The sequence below is a fragment of the Lutra lutra genome, chromosome 14 (genome assembly GCF_902655055.1).
Source record: "Lutra lutra chromosome 14, mLutLut1.2, whole genome shotgun sequence".
Taxonomy (NCBI): domain Eukaryota; kingdom Metazoa; phylum Chordata; class Mammalia; order Carnivora; family Mustelidae; genus Lutra; species Lutra lutra.
This window is the reverse complement of record NC_062291.1, coordinates 69,839,493-69,859,991: the sequence shown is the minus strand read 5'-3', so window position 1 is coordinate 69,859,991 and position 20,499 is coordinate 69,839,493. Positions and strand designations below refer to the sequence as shown.

The 20,499-nt window shown below is 39.5% G+C and overlaps 3 protein-coding genes across 12 annotated transcripts in view; 1 reads left to right on the top strand and 2 right to left on the bottom strand.

Annotated features, from left to right (window-relative positions):
• The window catches only part of SHOC2 (SHOC2 leucine rich repeat scaffold protein), a 93,283-nt gene extending 90,088 nt beyond the window's left edge, over nt 1–3,195 (bottom strand). Inside the window, exon 1 of one of the 2 annotated variants that reach the window (XM_047703504.1) lies at nt 2,979–3,195. The gene's annotated coding sequence lies outside the window, so the exon portion shown is untranslated. Of the gene's footprint in view, nt 1–2,268; nt 2,369–2,978 lie in introns of those variants that run through there. The other variant, XM_047703505.1, reaches the window with a different exon arrangement.
• Nucleotides 2,537–20,499, top strand: part of BBIP1 (BBSome interacting protein 1) — a 44,675-nt gene continuing 26,712 nt past the window's right edge. For 3 of the 8 annotated variants that reach the window (XM_047703515.1, XM_047703517.1, XM_047703513.1), the window contains exons 1-4: nt 2,677–2,832; nt 3,761–3,857; nt 16,327–16,404; nt 17,156–17,325. In XM_047703515.1, coding sequence (XP_047559471.1) covers nt 16,359–16,404; nt 17,156–17,322 — 213 coding nt within the window. In that variant the 5' untranslated portion in view covers nt 2,677–2,832; nt 3,761–3,857; nt 16,327–16,358 and the 3' untranslated portion in view covers nt 17,323–17,325. Of the gene's footprint in view, nt 2,649–2,676; nt 2,877–3,760; nt 3,858–16,326; nt 16,405–17,155; nt 17,525–20,499 lie in introns of those variants that run through there. The other 5 variants (XM_047703514.1, XM_047703510.1, XM_047703512.1 and 2 more) reach the window with 5 other exon arrangements.
• PDCD4 (programmed cell death 4) overlaps nt 18,773–20,499 on the bottom strand; it is a 29,577-nt gene continuing 27,850 nt past the window's right edge. For both annotated transcript variants that reach the window (XM_047703507.1, XM_047703508.1), the window contains exon 12: nt 18,773–19,529. In XM_047703507.1, the coding sequence (XP_047559463.1) occupies nt 19,469–19,529 (61 nt within the window). In that variant the 3' untranslated portion in view covers nt 18,773–19,468. The remainder of the gene's footprint in view (nt 19,530–20,499) is intronic.

The window sequence follows — 20,499 nt, the reverse complement described above, 5'->3', positions numbered from 1 at the left end:
TTATCAAAACACAGCTCTCCTCGACTTTCTGAATATGGTAGTTTATTTATTTTTTTTTTAAGATTTTATTTATTTATTTGACAGAGAGAGATCACAAGTAGACAGAGAGGTAGGCAGAGAGAGAGAGGAGGAAGCAGGCTCCCTGCCAAGCAGAGAGCCCAAAATGGGGCTCGATCCCAGGACCCTGAGATCATGACCTGAGCCGAAGGCAGCGGCTTAACCCACTGAGCCACCCAGGCGCCCCTGAATATGGTAGTTTAAAAACTTTTTTAAAAATCTAGCTGCAAGCTATTAATGTATCTCTTAATATCACTCTTTTATTCCCAACAACTTTTAACAAGAGAAAAACACTTGAAAACTGTATTAACAATGAGAGATTAATAAGCAAATGCCAACCTGAGAGTAATGTAGTTGTTTCTTCAAAACCTAAACAAACACCCTAAGAAAAAGTAGTCATCTTAGATAGGCTAGGTCCACCTCTCCAAACTCTGTGGCATTTCAAGAATACAGTTTTATATTAGGTTTCTATTATACTTAAGCCATTTGAAAGTTACAAACCTTAAGGCCTTTACTTGTCTAAGATCTATTTTTCAAATGTATATTCATAATTAAATAAAAGCTTCAATGTACCTTATGTCAAATAGGTATTTAGAAGGTTTATCATATTCAATATAAATTCCACAGGTAGGGAATGGTTATATATATATGATATATATGTAATTTCTAAAAATTCTTGTCACTGTCACACAGAAAGTCTTCAGCACTTGACAAATTCAAAATATAAATGTATGAATGTTACAGACTGTACCCAATAGCTAAGTTTCTTCAAATACAATTTAACAGTTTTAAGAGCTATAGCATGGAAGGGCCAGCGTAGAAATCAGTACACTAATAAACTGAGGTCTTTAAAATAAGATAATTTTTCAGTGTTAATGCTACATTTAAATACAAAAATATTTGGTTACACAAGTATACCCTAGGATTCTGGAAAACAAAAACTTTTAAGTTTTAGATACAGTAATTCCTCTCAGTAGATACCAGAAGCTGACATTTATGAAGAAGTATACAAAATTGCACAGGTGAAAGCTATAGACTGAAGCAAATACTATACAGTACATATCTACAACCCAATTTTGCTTCAGCATCCCCAGAGACTTAAAAAATATTTCTTTGGGTAGGTTGCAAAACATTGCTTCCTCTTTTATTCTCATCACCCCCATTATGATACAAAGCGACAGACAAGAAAATCAAATCACCAACTGTAAGGGCTGAAAGCTTCGAAACACATAAAAAAGCATCTTCTTTCCACTCCCGAATCGGTATTCATTCCACCTGTTTGTAAATCCATACAAACACAATAACACAAGACCTCTGCTGATTTAAGAACGGGGGGGGGGAGGGGGCAATTAAGGGTTTGAAGTCATTCTTCTTCTACCTAGGCTGGGGCGGGGGAGGGGGATGGTACAAAACAATGGATACTGAGGGGCTGGGGGAAAATCGCTTGCTCCCGAAGCCTCCAGCGTTAAAAGCTTGAGGGGTGGAGGGGGGGCGGGGGGAGGAGGGGAGGAGATAGAGTACTTTTCCTCTATTCCTAAAAGCTACCGCGGAAACAGGCTGCCACCAAGCAAGTCCAACAGGGCGGTCCTGGATGCCCACAACTCGCCTCACCAGGCAACAGACCCAAATCCAACTCGCCACTCTTCACCGAAACGACAGAAGGGGAGAGAGTGGTGGGCTTTGGGGAAGGGCGAGGAAATACCCCACCCCGCACCACTAGCACTGCGCCAAGGCCCCGACCAACGATTTACACGCCTCCCGGACGCCCACGGGGCGCCCCGCAGCCTGAGCCAGGTGCCCCCCGGGGACAGAGCGGAGCAGGGCCATCCACCGGGCGCCCCCGGCCCGCGCCCTCTCGCCGACTCGCCCCCGCCTACGAGCTACCCCGGCCGCCCGCCGCCACCGCAGGCCCGGCCCCGGCCGCTGTCAGAGCCGCCCGGCTCACTCTCGGAGACCGGCTGCGGGCCCCGCACGAGAGCCGACTCCGAGGGCCGGGCCCTCCCTGCGACAGGACCCAGGAAAGAGGCGGCGGCGGCGGCGCCTCCCAGGGCCCCAGCCCCTCGGGCCTCGCCCCGGCCCCGCCGGCTCTATCCCCTCAGGGCGCGCGGGGCCTCCCCCAATCGACAGCCAGCTGGGCCGCCCGACGGGTAGGAACGAAAGCAGGAAGAACCCACCAACAACCACCCTCCCGCCTCAGCGGCCCGGGGTTACCGTCAGGAGCCCCAACTCCGCCATCCTCCTCGCTCGCCCTCCTTCCTCCTCCTCCTTAGAAGCGACGCTGCCCAACCGCCGCCCCCCGCCCGCCCCTCCCCCACTTGCCCCGCCCCGCCCCGCCCGCCCCTCCACACACTCTCACTCCTACGGCCCCGCCCCACCCCTCCGGCTCAGGCCCTTCACTCGCCGGAGAAGAAAAACAGGCGGAGCCAAGCATACTGACGCTGCCCAATCAGAGTGAGGCACTGGCGCCAAAGACGCTGCCCAATCAGAGTGAGACATTGGAGCCAGCTTCCCTCGCTCCGCCCTTTTCCTTTCCTCCGCTGCTCTACGCCCTCTCCCGCCCACTGGGCGCCGCTGGCAAGCCGAGCCACAGAGTAAGCCTCCAACAGGGTAGAGTGACAACTTGCAATCGGAAGTTACTGTTGAAGCCAAAGCAGCCATAACTGATAAGGGCACGGAGTTTCCTGGCCTCCCGTCTCCAGTGTGACGTAGTTTTCCCTTCGCCCAAATCTCACCGTTGCCCTGGGCAACAGTCGAGCCGTCTGGGAAGATAAATCTGTAAGTAGGCCCGGAAAAGGACCAAAGGTGACCAGACATCCCAGGTTAGACAACTTAATTCATATTTAGAACTACCTGCCCGGGATGGGGAAGTGGAAGGAGCAGGTTTCCTGGCCCTTATTTTGCTGGGACGTCTGGTCACTTACCTAGGTGGACAAAAGGTTAGGGTTCCGAAAATCCCTGTCCTGCCCGGAAGTTGCATTTGGCACTTCTGAATGGGGTCATGGCGGAAGGGTGGGAATAGCCAGAGACCCCGGCACCACCGGGAGTGCCCATTCCAGCTGGAGTCGCAAAGTGAGATGTGGGTCCGTCTGCCTTGTCCGGTGAGGCAGCCCACAGCTAGACGGCCGGTGGGAGACGGAGAGCGAGGGGGTGAGCAGGGCTCACAGCCGCTTCCGCTGGAAGAAGGTTTTCTTTCCGGGCTGGCCTGCCCGCCCTACCCCCGCCCCTCTGAGGTTCCCTGTGGGGCGAGGCCGCTCCACCGGCCCCTCGCGCCCCGCTGCAGCCAGCCGGGTAAGGAGGGGGCTTAGGCTCGCACCGCTGGGCACTCCCGCAAGATGGAGCTCCTGACCTCGCCCCTTAAGTTCCTATCAAGTGCTTCCACCCTGATCTTTGGAGGACAGAGAATTCTGGAGCTTGAGGAAATCGTTTTCCATTACTACCTAGAAAGGAAGGAGGTGGTCCTGCACTGCAGCGGCAACACTTCTAAGTCTTACTTCCCCGCCTCTTGTCTTAACATTACGTTATTCCTTTTGTTTCTCCTTTGGGGGTTTAAAACCAATGACTGCGGTGCTGGCTGAAGCTCTACCGTCCTAAACGTCCACGCCTACGTTTTATTAAACAATATAATGCCTGTGAATATTCATAAAAGTACCGTAAGACTTTTATATGGTTCTTTTCAAGAGTTGTTACACTTTATCTCATGTAGTTCCTTCTGTAGGCTTGAGTCAAGAACTGTAAGTCATCTTGGTCATCCTGGGTTGGATGCCTAACGTTGCCAGAAAAAAGACCAGGAGAACTTTCAGGTAAATTGAAAATTACATTTACCCAGCCAGTCAACAAACGTGCAAACCTAACTTCTTTACTTAATTTCTTTCTACTTCCATACTACTCATGCTGTATTCAAAATGAACTATTCTTGTTTCTTCCAAGATTAATCATTGAACCACTAACCTTTCATGACTCTTGTTGCCATGTCCTAGTTATCCTTGGAGATGTGTTTCCAGATTCTCTCCAACAGGAAGTAATTTCCTCTGTGCTTACCTAGCATTTTTTGTACTTCTTTTATGACAACCACTATTTTATATATAACAGCTGCTTATTATTTTGGTAAATACTTTCTAAAAAACTGAATATATTTCGTGTTTCCCAGGTGCCTGAGACATTGCCAGCTTCAGTTGGTTAAATTCAGTGTAATTCTTGTTACTCAACCTTTTCTTAGATTTCCCTTCTGAAGTCTTTCCAACATGACTTCTTCCCTCAATTAAAAAAAAATCATACATAAAAAAGTCGAAATAATACAAAAAACATTCTTATAGCCTTCACCTAGATCCAGCAGTTAACATTTTGCCATTTTTATTTCATCCCTTTTCATGCTTTTTTCATTGTCATTAAACTATTCGGTAACAGATTAGACACTTGTTAAGCAGACACCTCTAAAATTTCCAAAATGTATTCCCCAAGAATTATAAAGTTCTCCTGCAAAACATAGTATCATTATCACAACTAAGGAAATTACTAATTCTGTGTTATTTAAAATCTAGTCTGTATGTGTATTCTCTCATTTGACCCAAGAATATCTTTTATACCTTTTCCCCTGCTCCTCCAACAAAACTTAGGATCCAGTCAATGTTTATGTCATTGTCATTTTAAAGAGTTCAGGCCAGAAGTATTTTCAGTGTTTCCTTTTTTCTTATTCTTTATAAGTCTTAATGTATTTTGCAAGAATATTCACAGCATTCATACTTCACCAATCATGATTACGCCTTCTCAAAAATAACTGTAACTACCATTATCATGCGTTGTTAGTTAAATCCATCCCACTTCTCTGCACACACAGCCTTCTATGGTATCCTACAACGGAGAGTTTAATATTTAATCCTCCTGTCTGTGGAGAGTAAGTGCCAGTGTCCTGGACTGATTGTCTCCCTGTAGTAAAGTGTTGCTGCTACTTCGCCAGCACTTGGAGCTGATGTGATATAATCTGCAGCAGTGTACTGATGTCAGCACAGTTTCAGGAGTATCAACTCCTGGCACCCTGAGGACTGTTGATGAAAGATGTGTGGGCCCTGCAATTCAAATACAGATGAATCTTGATGTTATCAAAGCAGATACCAAGGCAACTGCTGGCCATCTGGTATTTTGTGTGAGTAGGATGTGTCATTTTCTATTAACTTAATAGTAGTGTCTGCTGGTGAAGTATACCAGAACCGGTGGCATCATCCAAATTCATCCAGGAAGAACAGTTCCTGTTCTTAGGCCTAGGCACAGTTCAGAAGCTAGACACTGCACATTTTATTCACATGAGTCTAAATTAATTAGCCAAATTGAACATGTTGCAACATTTTTCTGCTAGCAGATGCCAGATAGCAAAACAGAATAGAACTACTATAGTTTCTAGCCACATGACATATGATGCTATTTGGCATCTCCAGATGAATATTATCAGTCCAAATTAAGCTCAGCCAGCATGTGGGCAGCCACTTGGGTGAGAATGAACATTACTACTTTATGTCTGCTGAAAAACACTTTCTTTTTAGGCCCCCTCTTTCACCTTTTCTTCATGGTAGTTTACATTCAGAAATCTAATACACATTTGAAAATTCACCTGTCAATCATAAGTCTTGAATAAAACAAAATGTTTCATATTTTTCCTACCATTCCTGCCACCCCCATCCACAACCTGTAATAGGCAGATTGAATTTACTTAAAAGGATCTAAATTAGTAAATACTCACCAAAAAATATCCTTTGTTGTTCTTTACATAAACAGATTGCTTCTGGTACCTCCCTTAGTTCTCAAAGATTGTATTTTTGTTTCTTAATACCTATTAATGATAAAACAGGGCATTTGGCATTTGGTGTATTATAGTGGTTCTGTATTCTACTTAAGTTGTGAAGTCAAGGCTCTTTAGCAGTGGGAATAGTAAGGAAAAGGAACAATAGGCAGTAAAGGGGACTACACAACTCCCCATGTTCATCTAAATGGGACATTACTTCCCAGCTCTAGCCAGATTTTGCCATGCAAGAATATGGGCCCAGTGTTGCCAGATCTGTCAAGAGGAGCAAATTTGGACTTTATGTGAAACCTTCCCATTTTAAAACGTTGGTTCAAATACTTTTTAAACATTTAGCAAGCCAGCAAAAATTTAGCTGCCAGAAGTTTATCACCTGTGTTTCTTATGTGAAAATAGTATTGATATTAGATTAGAATCTGAAAATACGTTTTTTGCCCCCAAAAATTTTTGCCATATTTCAGGTGCATTTATTTTTCTAGGTTAGGCAACAAGCCATTTGTCACCTCCATTAAAAATTCAAAATAGATTCTTTTTTTTTTTAAATTTTATTTATTTATCTGACAGAGATCACAAGTAGGCAGAAAGGCAGGCAGAGAGAGAGGAAGGAAAGCAGGCTCCCTGCTGAGCAGCGAGCCCGATGCGGGACTCGATCCCAAGACCCTGAGATCATGACCTGAGCCGAAGGCAGCGGCTTAACCCACTGAGCCACCCAGGCGCCCCCAAAATAGATTCTTATGTTCTTATGTACACTAAGCTTCCATTCCCTCAGTTAGAATTTTAAACATTTTTACTCTTTACTACCAGCTTAAAAACTTACCCACATTTTCTCAGCCTTGAATTATATTATGAAATAGATTTGCTTTATCATATTTTCTTAGAAATATATTTAAGAGGAGTGCCTCGGTGGCACAGTTAGTCAAACATCCAACTCTTGGTTCATCTGGACTTGTGAGATTGAGCCCCCACATCAGTCCCCACACTCATAGAGGAGTCTGCTTAAGATTCTCTTCTGCAGGGGCGCCTGGGTGGCTCAGTCAGTTAAGCATCTGCCTTCGGCTCAGGTCATAATCCCAAAGTCCTGGGATCGAGCCCCATGTTGGGCTCTCTGCTCAGTGGGAGCCCGCTGCTCCCCCTGCTTGTACTCTCACTCTCTAATAAATAAATAAAATCTTTTAAAAAAAGATTACCTTCTCCTTCTGCCCCTCCCTACTTCTGTGCATGCATGTGCACTCCCCCTCTTTGAAATAAATAAATAAATCTTTTAAAAGCGTATTTTTCAAGAGCACAGTTTGGCAGCACATGCTTTTTAAAAATAAATAAATATGAAAGGTTTTTAAAGGAAAACATCTTTCAATAGCTCATGCTATCTTACAGGTACTATAATGTTGATAAGGAATCAAAGAATTTTTAGAGTCAAAGGTACTTAATGGGAAATCTAGAACAGTCTGCTATCATATCCTTATTTTATTTTTTTAAAGATTTTATTTATTTATTTGACACCGAGAGAGAGATCACAAGTAGGCAAAGAAGCAGGCAGAGGGGGAGGGGGAAGCAGACCCCCTGCTGAGCATAGAGCCAGATGTGGGGCTTGATCCCAGGATCCTGGGATCATGACCTGAACCAAAGGCAGAGGCTTAACCCACTGAGCCACCCAGGAGCCCCTATCATATCCTTATTTTACAGTGATACGAAAATTAAACCTGGAATAATAAATGTCACACTATATTTCTAAGCATTTTTACATCTACTTTTTGCTTGAACCTTGCAGCCCAGGACAGATGCTAAACATGCTTTTTTTTTTTTTTTTTTAAAGATTTTATTTATTTATTTGACAGAAATCACAAGTAGGCAGAGAGGCAGACAGAGAGAGCGGAGGAAGCAGGCTCCCCACTGAGCAGAAAGCCCGATGTGGGGCTCGAACCCAGGACCTGGGATCCTGACCTGAGCTGAAGGCAGCGGCTTAACCCACTGAGCCACCCAGGCGCCCCACTAAACATGCTTTTTATGAGAAAATCAAACCTGGAATTACTTAAGAAATGTATTCAGGGTCATGCTAGCTAGCGATAGAGCTAGAGTACAACCCTGTATCCCATTTCAAGTATAATGTGAAATAGATGAATCCAAAAAGAAAAAGAAAAAAAACCCTCCAATACAAGTTTCTGTTTTAAATCATACATTAGATTTTACTATCACAGCTTGTTTAAAATACTTGGAATCCTAGAATACTCTGAAGCATTCAATTTCAAATTTTAAAAATGGAGTTTTGTACAATTAGGATAAGCTGATAAGTTTAATATAAATTGGGGTGCCTGGGTGACTCAGTTAGTTAAGCAACTGCTTTTGGCTCAGGTCATGATTTCAGGGTCCTAGGATAGAGTACCACATTGGATTCCCTTCTCCGCGGGGAATCTACTACTCCCTCTGCCTTCCACCCCGCTTGTGTGTGCTTTCTTTCTCAATCTCACTCTCCTCTCTCTCCCTAAATAAATACATAAAATCTCTCTCTCTTTTAAGTTTAAGATAAATTAGTGGAGGGGAAAAAGAATTATGGTGAAGAGCTAACAGCAAATTAGGAGTGGTAGGCACATATGGAAGATAACCACACTGACCAACAAAATGGCTCCATGGGGCTCCTAACAAAGATCAAATATTGGATTAAGACTTTAGTATGACCTAGGAGGACAGTTTTAAAAACATCCAAATCCTGTCCCAAACATTTTTAGAAACAAAGGCTTGGCATTGACATTCACAGTATGTTTCATTTTGATACTTTTTTTTTTTAAGTTTGTATTTTTTTTTTAAGATTTTATTTATTTATTTGACAGAGATCACAAGTAGGCAGAGAGGCAGGAAGAGAGAGAGGGGGAAGCAGGCTCCCCGCCAAGCAGAGAGCCCGATGCGGGGCTTGATCCCAGGACCCTGAGATCATGACCTGAGCTGAAGGCAGAGGCTTTAACCCACTGAGCCACCCAGGCGCCCCTTAAGTTTGTATTTTTATAAGTAATCTCTACACTCAGTGTGGGGCTCAAACTCAAAACTCCCAAGACCAAGAGTTGCATGCTCTAATGACTGAGCCAGCCAGGTGCCCCTCATTTTGATACTACTTATCCGTATGGCTATGCTTTGAGGTACCATGAATGCAATTTGGACTTTAGTAATCGATCCCCCTTCTCTGTCTGTCCCCTCTAAGATTATAGCCTACGTTTTCCAGATGGCTAGGTGAAAATAGTGTACCATCTAAAGCTAACAGTCTTTTTCGGCTGTTTGACCCACATTATTGGTCTTATCAGTGTTCTCATATCTAATCTGTGAGAGGAAAAAATGCAAAACTTGTAAGCTTTTAAAGTGTTGCATATTTCTAATTAAGCTTGAGATTTGAAAGTTCCAATGGCATCCTCTTTTAAAGATAAGACTAATGCTGTAACAAAATCCACAGATAAAAAGCAGTATTTTTTCCTAAGAGATTTCCTTCAGAATGGTATCAAACATGACAACTGGAATGCTGAATCCTCAAATTAAGGAGAAAGAAATCGAGAGATAGAAAAACATGCTGGTTAAAGCTATAGTAAAGAGGAAAAAATGCGGTCCTTTAGTCAGTATGCTGCACTTACATGTTTATCCTGAGGTTTACTCTTTGACTAATATTTTATGTTCCTCCTCCTTTGCAGAAGCCATTTGTGGCTTAAAACTCCCCATTTTAGTAGAAACTGAAGATGCCATGTTACTTTAACTTTCATTGGCTTCTACATACCATTATCTACTTACTATCCTCTTATCTAACATATTCTGAGATGTTCATGTTCCTTCAGTGGGGCTCCATACTCAATCCATCTAGGGTCTTTAGGCCATTCCTACAGATGCAGCACAGAGAAAACTGAAGAGACCAAGGCTGTTTCTTCACTTACCAATTATGTGATGTTTGACAAAATAACTTTTCCTAGACCTGGTCTTACTTAAATTTAGTATAAATTTAGGAGATGCAATGGGAGGTGGGTAAATGGCTAATTCAATTCTAAAATCACCTCTTATGGTGAAAGTTAATTTATTTTCAGAATTACTGTAGAAAAATCCCTTAAAATGTCTGTGTAGTTAAAATAGATGATTTTGTACTAAAACACTGCTGTTACTGTTACTCTTAAGCAAACAAATTTAAGAGCCACTATGCTAAAAGAAGGAAGCTAGAGTACATTTCTGGGCACTGAAACTGTTCTTCCTTTAAGATGACCTATAAGGCAATACAGATGCAAAAGGGATAGGTGGAGAATTCTAAGTGTTCTTGCTCACCTGTAAGCTCTTCTCCACTCTGTTCTAATAATAAGCCTCTATAATTCTAATACATGTCAACAGACTTATTTTTTCTAAGAATCTAATTTTATGACAATATTGCCATGGTTTAAGAATCACTAACATCCATTGAGCTCTTACCAGGTGGTAGGGACTGATAATGAATTATGAGTTAGGTCATTTAATATACTGTCTGAGGTCAGTGCCATTACAAGCTTTATTTTACAGATGAAACTAAGGCTTAGAAAATTAATTTGTGGGGCACCTGGGTGGCTCAGTGGGTTAAGCCTCTGCTTTCAGCTCAGGTCACGATCTCAGGGCCCTGGGATGGAGCCCCACGTTGGGCTATCTGCTCGGCGGGGAACCTGCTTCCTTCTCTCTCTCTGCCTGCCTCTCTGCCTACTTGTGATCTCTGTCTGTCAAATAAATAAAAATCTTAAAAAAACATAATGGGGCGCCTGGGTGGCTCAGTGGGTTGGGCCGCTGCCTTTGGCTCAGGTCATGATCCCAGGTCCTGGGTTCAAGCCCCGCATCAGGCTTTCTGCTCAGCAGGGAGCCTGCTTCCTCCTCTCTCTCTGCCTGCCTCTCTGCCTACTTGTGATTTCTCTCTGTCAAATAAATAAATAAAATCTTTAAAAATATATATTAATTTGTTTAAATAACTAAGATGACTTCAGATCCTTCTCTTAGCCACTACATGTATACTCATCTCTTTTTACCACCTCTCCTATCACCATCTGCCATCTTTCCATATCCTTCTTAGGTGATTATATCCACTTCTGGAGCTTATACTACTGTACCATTGGCTCTCTGGGCATCCAGTCCTTTTTGCCTTCCTATTGGACTTCAATACCCAGTGTACCTGATTCATGGTCTTTATCCTTCCCTCCTTAACTTGTACTTTCTCTGTGTCCTCAACTTCAGTTAGTAGCTGCATTAACTCAAAAATGTTAGCTTGAAATCTCAGCCATCCTTTCTCATTTCTTTATCACCCAGAAGTTATGGAGGATGAGGGGAATAATGGAGGATACTTGAATCTCAACTTCTTATATCCTTGAATACCTCTTGTATCTTCTCTTGATGCTTGTAATCACTGCTTTTGTTCATACCCTCATCATCTTACCTAAATAATTATAGTTCCTTACTTACCACCTTGCCTCTTGTAGCTCCTGTTTTTCCTTTTTGTATAGAATGTGTTTCCAAAAAACTAATCACATACCCACTTAGAGCCATCCAATTAGCTCCCTTCTCTCTGTAGAATATTAAGCCCAAACTCATGACATTTAAGGCTGAGTGTGAACTGGCCTCCACTTTGTCAGTCCCACTACAGTACATATACTGTACGTGCACTGTACTCTCTAGCCATTTGCCTAGATTTTTTTCTTTTACTGACTCTGAGCATATTGTTCACTTTGTCTAAAACACTGTCCCCTTGCTTCTCTGCAGCTGCTTCTCTGCATAGTAAACCCCCATTCATCCTTGTGGGGCTAATTCTAATATCACATTTAGTAGTTCTTCAAAGACCAGCCACTGTCACCTTTCCTAAACCAACCAAATTATTTATGGTTTTGGTTTCTTAAGGCACAGTACACATGCTTTTATTAATAGGTTGTATTCAACTGTAATGTATTTACATGTGTCTCTCTCCCCCCTACCCACCTTCCCCAAGTTCCTCAAAGAGAACTCGTTCTTATCCACTCTAGCTCCTTTATTTAGCTGTGGCTGGCACATTATGGACATTTGGTATGTTTGTTAAAAGAAAAAATGTGTTTGGAAAGGAACATATGATCCCAAATTCCTCTTATATATGGTTTTTTTTTTTTCCCATTCTGAAAGAGTAATTCCCTTGTCCTGAAAAGAGCATCCTTTCTACTCCAGTCTTTACTGTCCAGTATTTACTTTAAAAGCTCTGTCCTTATTAACAGATATATAGCCGTTAACTTTATTTTTCATCTTGTTATTTTATCCATGTGTATATAACTTGTTTTGATTAGTTGTTTTTTTTTTTTTTTTTTACTAATAATTGTTGTAACTCAATACAGAATATCTTAGTTTTTCATTTGAATTCATAAACATTTTTGGAGTGCTGGGTGTCTCATTTGGTTGAGTGTCTGACTCCTGAGCTCAGCTCAGGTCTTGATCTCAGGGTCATGAGTTCAGGCCCCAAGTTGGGCTCCACAGTGGGTATGAAGCCTACTTTTTAAAAATAAATAAATAATAAATTTATAAACATTTCTAGAGAAATATGTAGGAAAATTAACCATTAAAATACGTTCAAGCATGAAAATGTATTATAATAAAATTAAGTGGAATGGTAATAGAAGTCTAGGTAGAAAAAAATAAATTTCTAACTTAGAGAATTCTTCATTCTTTTATTAATGGATGATAATAGCTGTCAAATTTTTATGGTATTTTATATTGGATAGGTTTTTAAAAAGACGGATATAACAGTCTTTTTAAATATGTTGGAAATTATATCTTTGTAACTACTTGAACTTTATGATAAATTTATATGTCAATTTAGAAAGGTTTAAAAGGGTACTTAGTTTTTCTATCTAGTTTTTTAAAATCCCTGTGGGTGTTATGTAAGCATAAAATCTGAGGCCTACTGACCTACATTCTCAGGGTTTAGAAGTACACTTTAGTGTTCCTGTCCAGTCCCACACATAATTTAGATAAGGTATCAAACTAAATCACCCCAGAAATGTTTAACTTGTCCAAGTTGTAATATTAATTTGTGTTATCAATATGGGCATGATTGATTTAAAGTAGTAATCCTTCCTAACTTAAGTGTCTTTCAGCTCCCACTCCTACAGTTAGTAAATATTTCATGACAAAGACTTGGTTTCCCTCCAAGTTCTTCTGCATTAATTTGAGGCATCCAGCTCAATGGCTATGACAGTTATGCTTACTTCGTCATGATTTTGAAATGTACTATGTATGAAAACCATTATCTCTGGGACAGATTACAAACTAAAGAAACTATGGGGGGAAAGAAAGCGGATTATTTTCCAATTACGCAGAACAAGAGCCTCAAAAAGTGACTGACATCGTATTCTCTAAGCATTAAAAAGTTTGGGTTCTATTAGTATAAGAATTTTACTTCTGCAGTTGAGTATGTTTACTCTTAAAATATACCTTGATAAATTTATCATTTTAAAATCTGACATAGTAGTCCATTATATGGCTCTGTCAATATTTATTTAACCATTGATATACTGCTGAACATTTTACTATACAAAGCAATGCTTTAATGAGCATTCTTGTTCTTAGATCTTTGTACACTGGTGCATTATTTTCTTTGGGGCTCATTACTAGAAGTAGTACCTTTAGGTCAAAGAAAATGTGCATATTTTGTATTAGTACACAATACAAAATATTAAGAGATAAGACAAATACCCTTTAAAAAATTGTACCCAGGCGAGGCTCCATACCTCAGGGGTTAGAGCACTGGTCTTGTAAAAAATTTGTACCCCAAAAAGCCACCCACCAACAGAAAATGCCCATTTCCCTATACTTTCTCTAACTCTGGATATTATCAGAACTTTCGACTTTTTTGCAAATTCAAAAAATTTAACATGCACACCAAAATGAGGTCACAGTGATTTTCACCTTCTTAATGAGTCCATGATCATTTCTCTACTTAAACTGCAGTACTCCACTCAGCACTCCTAAATCCCCCTAAACTATTTTATATTCTATAGATGTACTACTTTACAAAATTCTATTATTTATTTCTCTCCCCTTACTCTATAGAGTATAGGCTCCAAAAAGTTTTGGGTTTTATCTGTCTTGTTCACTAATGAACAGTGCTTTCCACATGACAGACACATTTTTAAGATTTTATTTTTAAGTAATTTATACCCAACATGGGACTCAAGACTCGTAACCCTGAGATCAAGAGTTGCATGCTCTTCTGACTGAACGAGCTAGGCTCTCAGACATTCACATATTTATTGAACTGAATGACATGGCACTTGTATGATACACACGAATTTCAGTCATGGTTGGTATGTTTCTTCTTTGACCCATATGTCCCTAGTGTTACATACATCTTACCTTATCATAATAAGAAAGTACCTTTAGGAGCAACAACTCCTTAGGGCACATTACACCAGACAAAACACCATGTTTGGCTATTAGCAGGCCAGTGGGTAAAGGAAAATATGCTCCTTGCTTCTGTGGACTCCCTGGGCAGTTGATCAAGACAGTGCAGCCTTGCCAATGAGGGCCATCCAGCCACCACCTTGCTTATTTTAGCCCTTCCCTTCCTGTTTCTCTCCTGCGAATGCCTGGGGTGGGGGGGGGAGCCTAGGAACAATAACCAACCCTAGTAAAGCAGACACTCCACCCAGGCAAGTGACTGCCAGCACTCATCTTCCCCACACCAGACCCAACCCACTCCCTACCAGGCCTTTGGCCCCACACCCTTTGCAGTAACAATGGCAGCTTTAGTGAGAGAGAGAGAACTAAGTTTTGGTAGAGCACCAAGTTTCATTGTTTTCCTGGAGCCAGATTTTGGATGTGAGATACAGGAGAGAGCAAGCAAAGGATAGTGACAGATCTGAGTAGCTGCAGTTGCTACTCTATAAAACATTTAACTATTCATCCACTGTTTTGCTGGTAAGAAATTTTGTGATACAAAAATTCTTAGCTGTTATTTCCCTCATATTTGTCAACATCTGTAGTATCTATTCTCCCTTTTGGCAGCATATCCTATCAGATCTACACCAAATAAGGACCTACTGAATATTTTCATTGTGATATTTTAATGGAGAGGCTGTTTTCTATGATAGCAGTATTCAGACTAATGAGGGATTTGCAATGCTATTAGCCTTCAACATAATCCGGGGGGGGATGATCGCTGGGTACCACTGGCAGGCCTAAGTAACAAGAAAAGAACGTGGCAGTAGTGTGTTCTAAGGAAACTGCGTATTGCACTTATCTCAGATTCCAGTTAGTGATGAGATGCTTTATTCCAGTCCACTCCCTATTTCATTTTCACTCCCGGAAAGAACAGTGTAGGAGTAAATTTTGATGACAAAGTTCTGGAAAACGGATGGAGTTTCCTCAGGAATTTTAGATATTCCAGAACAGGGATTTGAACAAGAAGAGACCTGGTGGATAGAGTAGGAAAATTTTATTACAAATGTCAAAGTGTAGTAGAGTGGGAATAACTGAGACCAGAAAGAGCTTCACTTGATTAGTTGGCAGTGGGCGGTAAAGACAGGCACCACGCCAGCATCACCACTTTATAATAATAAATCTTTCTTCTCCGGTGATGTTGTGAAAGGCACATGGTAAGGGTGCATCACCATGGTGAAATGTCACAAAGGGGTGGGACTGTCTAGAGAAGCGTCTGTGTTTGGAGAAGGATCATGCTACGAATTACAGTCCAGAACACCCTGACTGTACAGCACAGCAGTAATCTGGAACGTAACACTGGAAACAAATGTCATCAGCCAGTTGGTATATGCTGGTATCTTAACAAAATATTCAAGATAAGGTATTTGCTGGCACTTTAGCATGTATTATCCCTGTTACTAGATGATAGTAGTAAACTCAAACTTCTCATTTCTGTTCAAGAGCCAATTTTGCCCATTTGTGTTGCTTCCTTACAAATGTCAGCTGTGTAGCCAGGTAACTGATCCTTAGGATGCTTTTTGTCATTAAAGCAAAGAAATTAAAGTAGAAACCAGATGTTAGCTATTGAGAAGTGGGAATGTCAGGGAAACATTTACCTACTTCCTCCTTTTTCCTAACTACCTGCCTTACCCCACACTTCCCAAATGGTAATTTTTTTAACTCATCCACCATTTAGGAGATGCTATCAGTGAACCAAAGGGCCACACATAAATGCTTCTGTTTTCCTCAGCGATATCTATTAGGTGATTAGGTCTAAAAAAATGAAGTCCTACCTAACTTTTCATAAGGGGAAAAATTTAGAACATGTAGCCTTACAAATTAACACCTCCACTGATTAAAGAATGTTGACAAGATCTAGATGCTTACGTGAACTCTCTCAACTTTCAGTTAAAAGACGCACAAGAAATTAATGGGATAATTATGCAAGGATTGAATAGTTCGTTCTTTATAGAAATTGTTATTTTAGTTCTTAACCTACAATGGAAATACTCCAGCAATATGCTTTGTAAATTCATTCTTGAATATTAATAACTGATTTCTCATTGAAGGAAAAAACTTAGCTGTATCCAACAATTCAGATATGGCGGAAGTGAAGTCAATGTTCCGGGAAGTTCTTCCAAAACAAGGTATCTAAATTGCAAATACTTAGGTCACAGACTATTATAGGGGCCAAAATAAAAAGTAGTAGGCATGGCATATAACAGGATCAATACTAAACATTGTATTTTGTATCCTGTAGGCCACATTTACTGTGCACTTATCATTACTATGTTTCTCTTAGGAGTAGGTTATAAAGAATTCATCCATTGCTTTTCCCCCCCAGTAAAAAGATGACAAATGAAGCACTGTTTCTTAGACCTAGAAATCCAGTTGTACTCAGATTTGCAGATAAAAACATGAAATTGTCAGTGAAAAAAAAAAGTGTAATTCACTAATGTTAAATAAGGTCTGAAAGTGGGGAAAAAGAAACCTAAGTCAAGCAATTGTTAAATGCTGATGTCGTAAGTTAAACATTTATATTAATATTTGAATATTCATATTAATTATATATTTATATGCTTATATATTAACAAATATTAATACCATGCTTTTACTATGTAAGTATTTGTATGCACTATGTATTTCTCCCAAATCTTTTTGCAAATTAAACATCTGATACAAAATGTTGTGTGTCTCATAGGTAATAGAATGTTAGGTAGGAAGTTTAAAATGTCATCCTTATAAACTCCCTAGAATTAAATGTTGATATATTTGAAATAACTAAAAACAAGAGTTTTCATTGACAATGGATTAAGTCGTTAGATGCTCATTCTAGCTGCAAATCCAAACCACCATACAACTGGGTCATCTCACTAAACCATTTCTTTTTAAACTTAGGGCAGTTGTCAGTGGAAGATATAACCACAATGGTGCTGTGTAAACCTAAACTTTTGCCCTTAAAATCTCTGACTCTGGAAAAACTGGAGAAAATGCAGCAAGCAGCCCAGGATACGATTCGCCAACAAGAAGTGGCAGAGAAGGAACAACAGCAAATAACTCACTGAATGGTAACTTAGCACTTCTACAGGATATTCTGCCTTACTATTAACAATAGCGAGACAATAATTTGCCTCTGTATGCTAAAGATGGTGTGTTTAATAAAACTGATAGTGCTTATAAAATAAAAATACCCAAGACTAACGAAACTTGTGAATTTAGACCCTCTAGTTTGTATTGAACATGAGCAATTAAAAAACTGAATCCAAATTTTATAGTTTTTTTTTTTCTTTTACCCAAGTTTTTAGAACTATAGATTATGGTTTCACTATTCCTATGACTGTGAGTCTTATAGATAACATTCATAGGTACAAGTGACTAAGTGAAACTTTTATATTCAGGTAATTTTTACATGTTTATTAAAAACTGAATTTGAAGATACGTTCTAATCTCGTACAAAACGTTTTTGGTGCTTTTACATCATCATCTAATTTTAAAACTTGTTTATGAATTTTGTGTTTCATATTTAAGGCTTTTTTTTTTTTAAGATTTTATTTATTTATTTGACAGAGAGAGCTCAGAAGTAGACAGAGAGAGAGAGAGGAGGGAAGCCAGGCTCCCTGCTGAGCAGAGAGCCCGAGGTGGGGCTCGATCCCAGGACCCCGGGATCATGACCTGAGCCGAAGGCAGAGGCTTCAACCCACTGAGCCACCAGGCGCCCCGTATTTAAGGCTATTTTGCCTGATCAGCTGGTCCTCCTGGCAATGACAAAACTGTATCACTTAAATCTGATTTTTTAAGAAACCTTCACTTATAAAGTAGTCCCCTGAGCTTTTCATGATACTGACTTTAAGGACTAAATTACCGTGCTACCTTTATTTATCCAGGTATCAAACACAATTAAAACCCTAAAAATAGAAAAAAAATATGGACTTGAAAGAGCCCATGAAATAAATATGAACATTAAATTTGGGGTTTTAGTGCTAAAAGCCTGCCTAAACCTATAATGGGCATATTCCTAAGAATATATTTGTAAATCTGAATATAATTCTTGGCTGGTTGCTACAATCAATAATAGACAATTTAAATTAGCACAGACCTTGAAGCCTTGCTGAGTTTTGCTCTGCAAAAGAGGTCAGAAATGTGATCATTCTTTAGAGAACTATTATTTATTGGTAGATAACGATCTTCTTAGACACTGGATAAATGTAAAAATTTTTGAGTTTCTGAAGAATAATTTTTTATAACACAAACACTGGTAACAGAACTTAAGGATAATGAAGGTATTATATTTTAGAAATTTCACTGGGCTTTAAAGAAGATCGAAAAACCAAGTATGTATGCATTTCCCACAGATAGTATTAAAAGAATTTACTATTATACTTTTGATTTAAGAGTTTGCAAAGAACAAAGTTAAATTCACTAGGTTCAAATACACTCTCTTATAGGATTTAAAATTTGCTATGTAAAATAAGTTTTTAAAAAGACCTTAGATATAGGTACTCCCAATAAAGAATCAACACTGCTTCACATGTTTTATTTTGTCATATATTCTTTTAGAACCGGGTTCATTTTTCCAGTTTTGTAGAAAAATAGATGTTCCAGCCACCATTTATTTAACTGTCTAGTCTTTAAGACCAATCAATATGTTCCCTGGAAAAATGAATAAGTCTTATGACTAACTCATTTTCTTAAAATTCTTTAAGACAAAGAAATAACTTTTTTTTTTTTTAACTCCCAAAGCACAGTATTCCAACAGCAGCAGCCAACATGGGGTTTTAGCAGCTTAACTTCACCCCCTAAATAAAGCTTTGTATAAACCAGTGATTTTACTACAAAAACACTGTCCTTGAAAGAAAGGAGTGGCAGTCAGACATCAATGCAAAACTTGGAATGATTAGGTCATAAACATGGCACTTACAAAAGGTAGCTTATGAGAATATTCCACTTAAGAAGTGGTTACTCTTCTGTCCCTCCTTTACACCCTCCAAAAAAAAAAAAAAGAAGAAAAGATAAAAAGGAAAACACTTCCTTTAAAAATTCCCCTTTAAATTTTAAGTTTATAAAATTTCAGAAATGCCTTGTACCCAAAACAAGTGCTTCAAAAAAAAAAAAAAAAAACAAACCAACAAAAAACCTGTGCTAACAACTCTTACAATTCAGATATATTTATATATTTTTTAATAACATCTTAGACTGTAAGAGTTCTTATATTCAGTAGCTCTCTGGTTTAAGACGACCTCCGTCTCCTTCACTTACAAAACGTTTTCTGCCCCTGTAATGAAAAGAACACAAACATGAAAATAGATACCAATTCTGACTATAGATCAAAATCAAAAAAGCCTTGGGTTCCTAATGGTTTTGAAGGGTTTTACTCTTTAAAAATAAAAAAAAAAAAGTGAGCACACCTCTAATTCCTTTGAGAAAGACGCTTTCCCTACTATATACCCTAGGATATAACAAATCAAATGAACTGCTAATCTAAGCAGTTTTTAGTTAAATAAAAGCTTAATTATTGAAATAAGTTTATTGTCCAAATGGAGTCATGTTGATAAGTTAAAATATAAAGCAAACATGCTATTTAGAATTTTAATATTTACTCCTACTATGTTATTAGTATTATTTGAAAACTGAACAGTGAGCCAAAGAAACACTAACATAATTTGGAATTGTGTAAACTAGAGCTACAGAACCTATGAAAATGTCCATTTTTAAAAAATTTTTTAAGTTTCTTCTCAAATGTAGAAAAGCCATAACCTGTACATGGAAAAACAAATCAGAATCCAATTAATTCCAGTCTATGCTCCATTTTGGAATTCCTACTATTTCAAACTCAAGACACCTTGCTTCAACCCAAGAGGAATAGCTGACCAGCAATCTAAAGCAGTAAGTGGAAACAGAGTTTGCTCAGGATTAGCCCTCTTTCTCTGACTAACATGCACTAGCACTCAAGACCTCACACAAATGTGTGCTTCACCCAAATAAGCTAATGGGTAGAGGATAAAAAGTCACTTCAATGGCAAACAAAGTACTTTTAGGTATCTCCTCAACTGATCCTTGAGAGTAAAGCCACAAGAGAAATGACCAGTTAGATTTCTGAACAGATGCTGAAAAATTTTAAAAGCCAGTGCCTTTTCATATTAAGTCTAAGTGGAAATCAGCTACATTTTCCTGCATATAAAGGCTTCAGACTATAATATTAGGAGACTGAGATGGGGAACAAAGCAGTAAGTAAGAACCCTTAC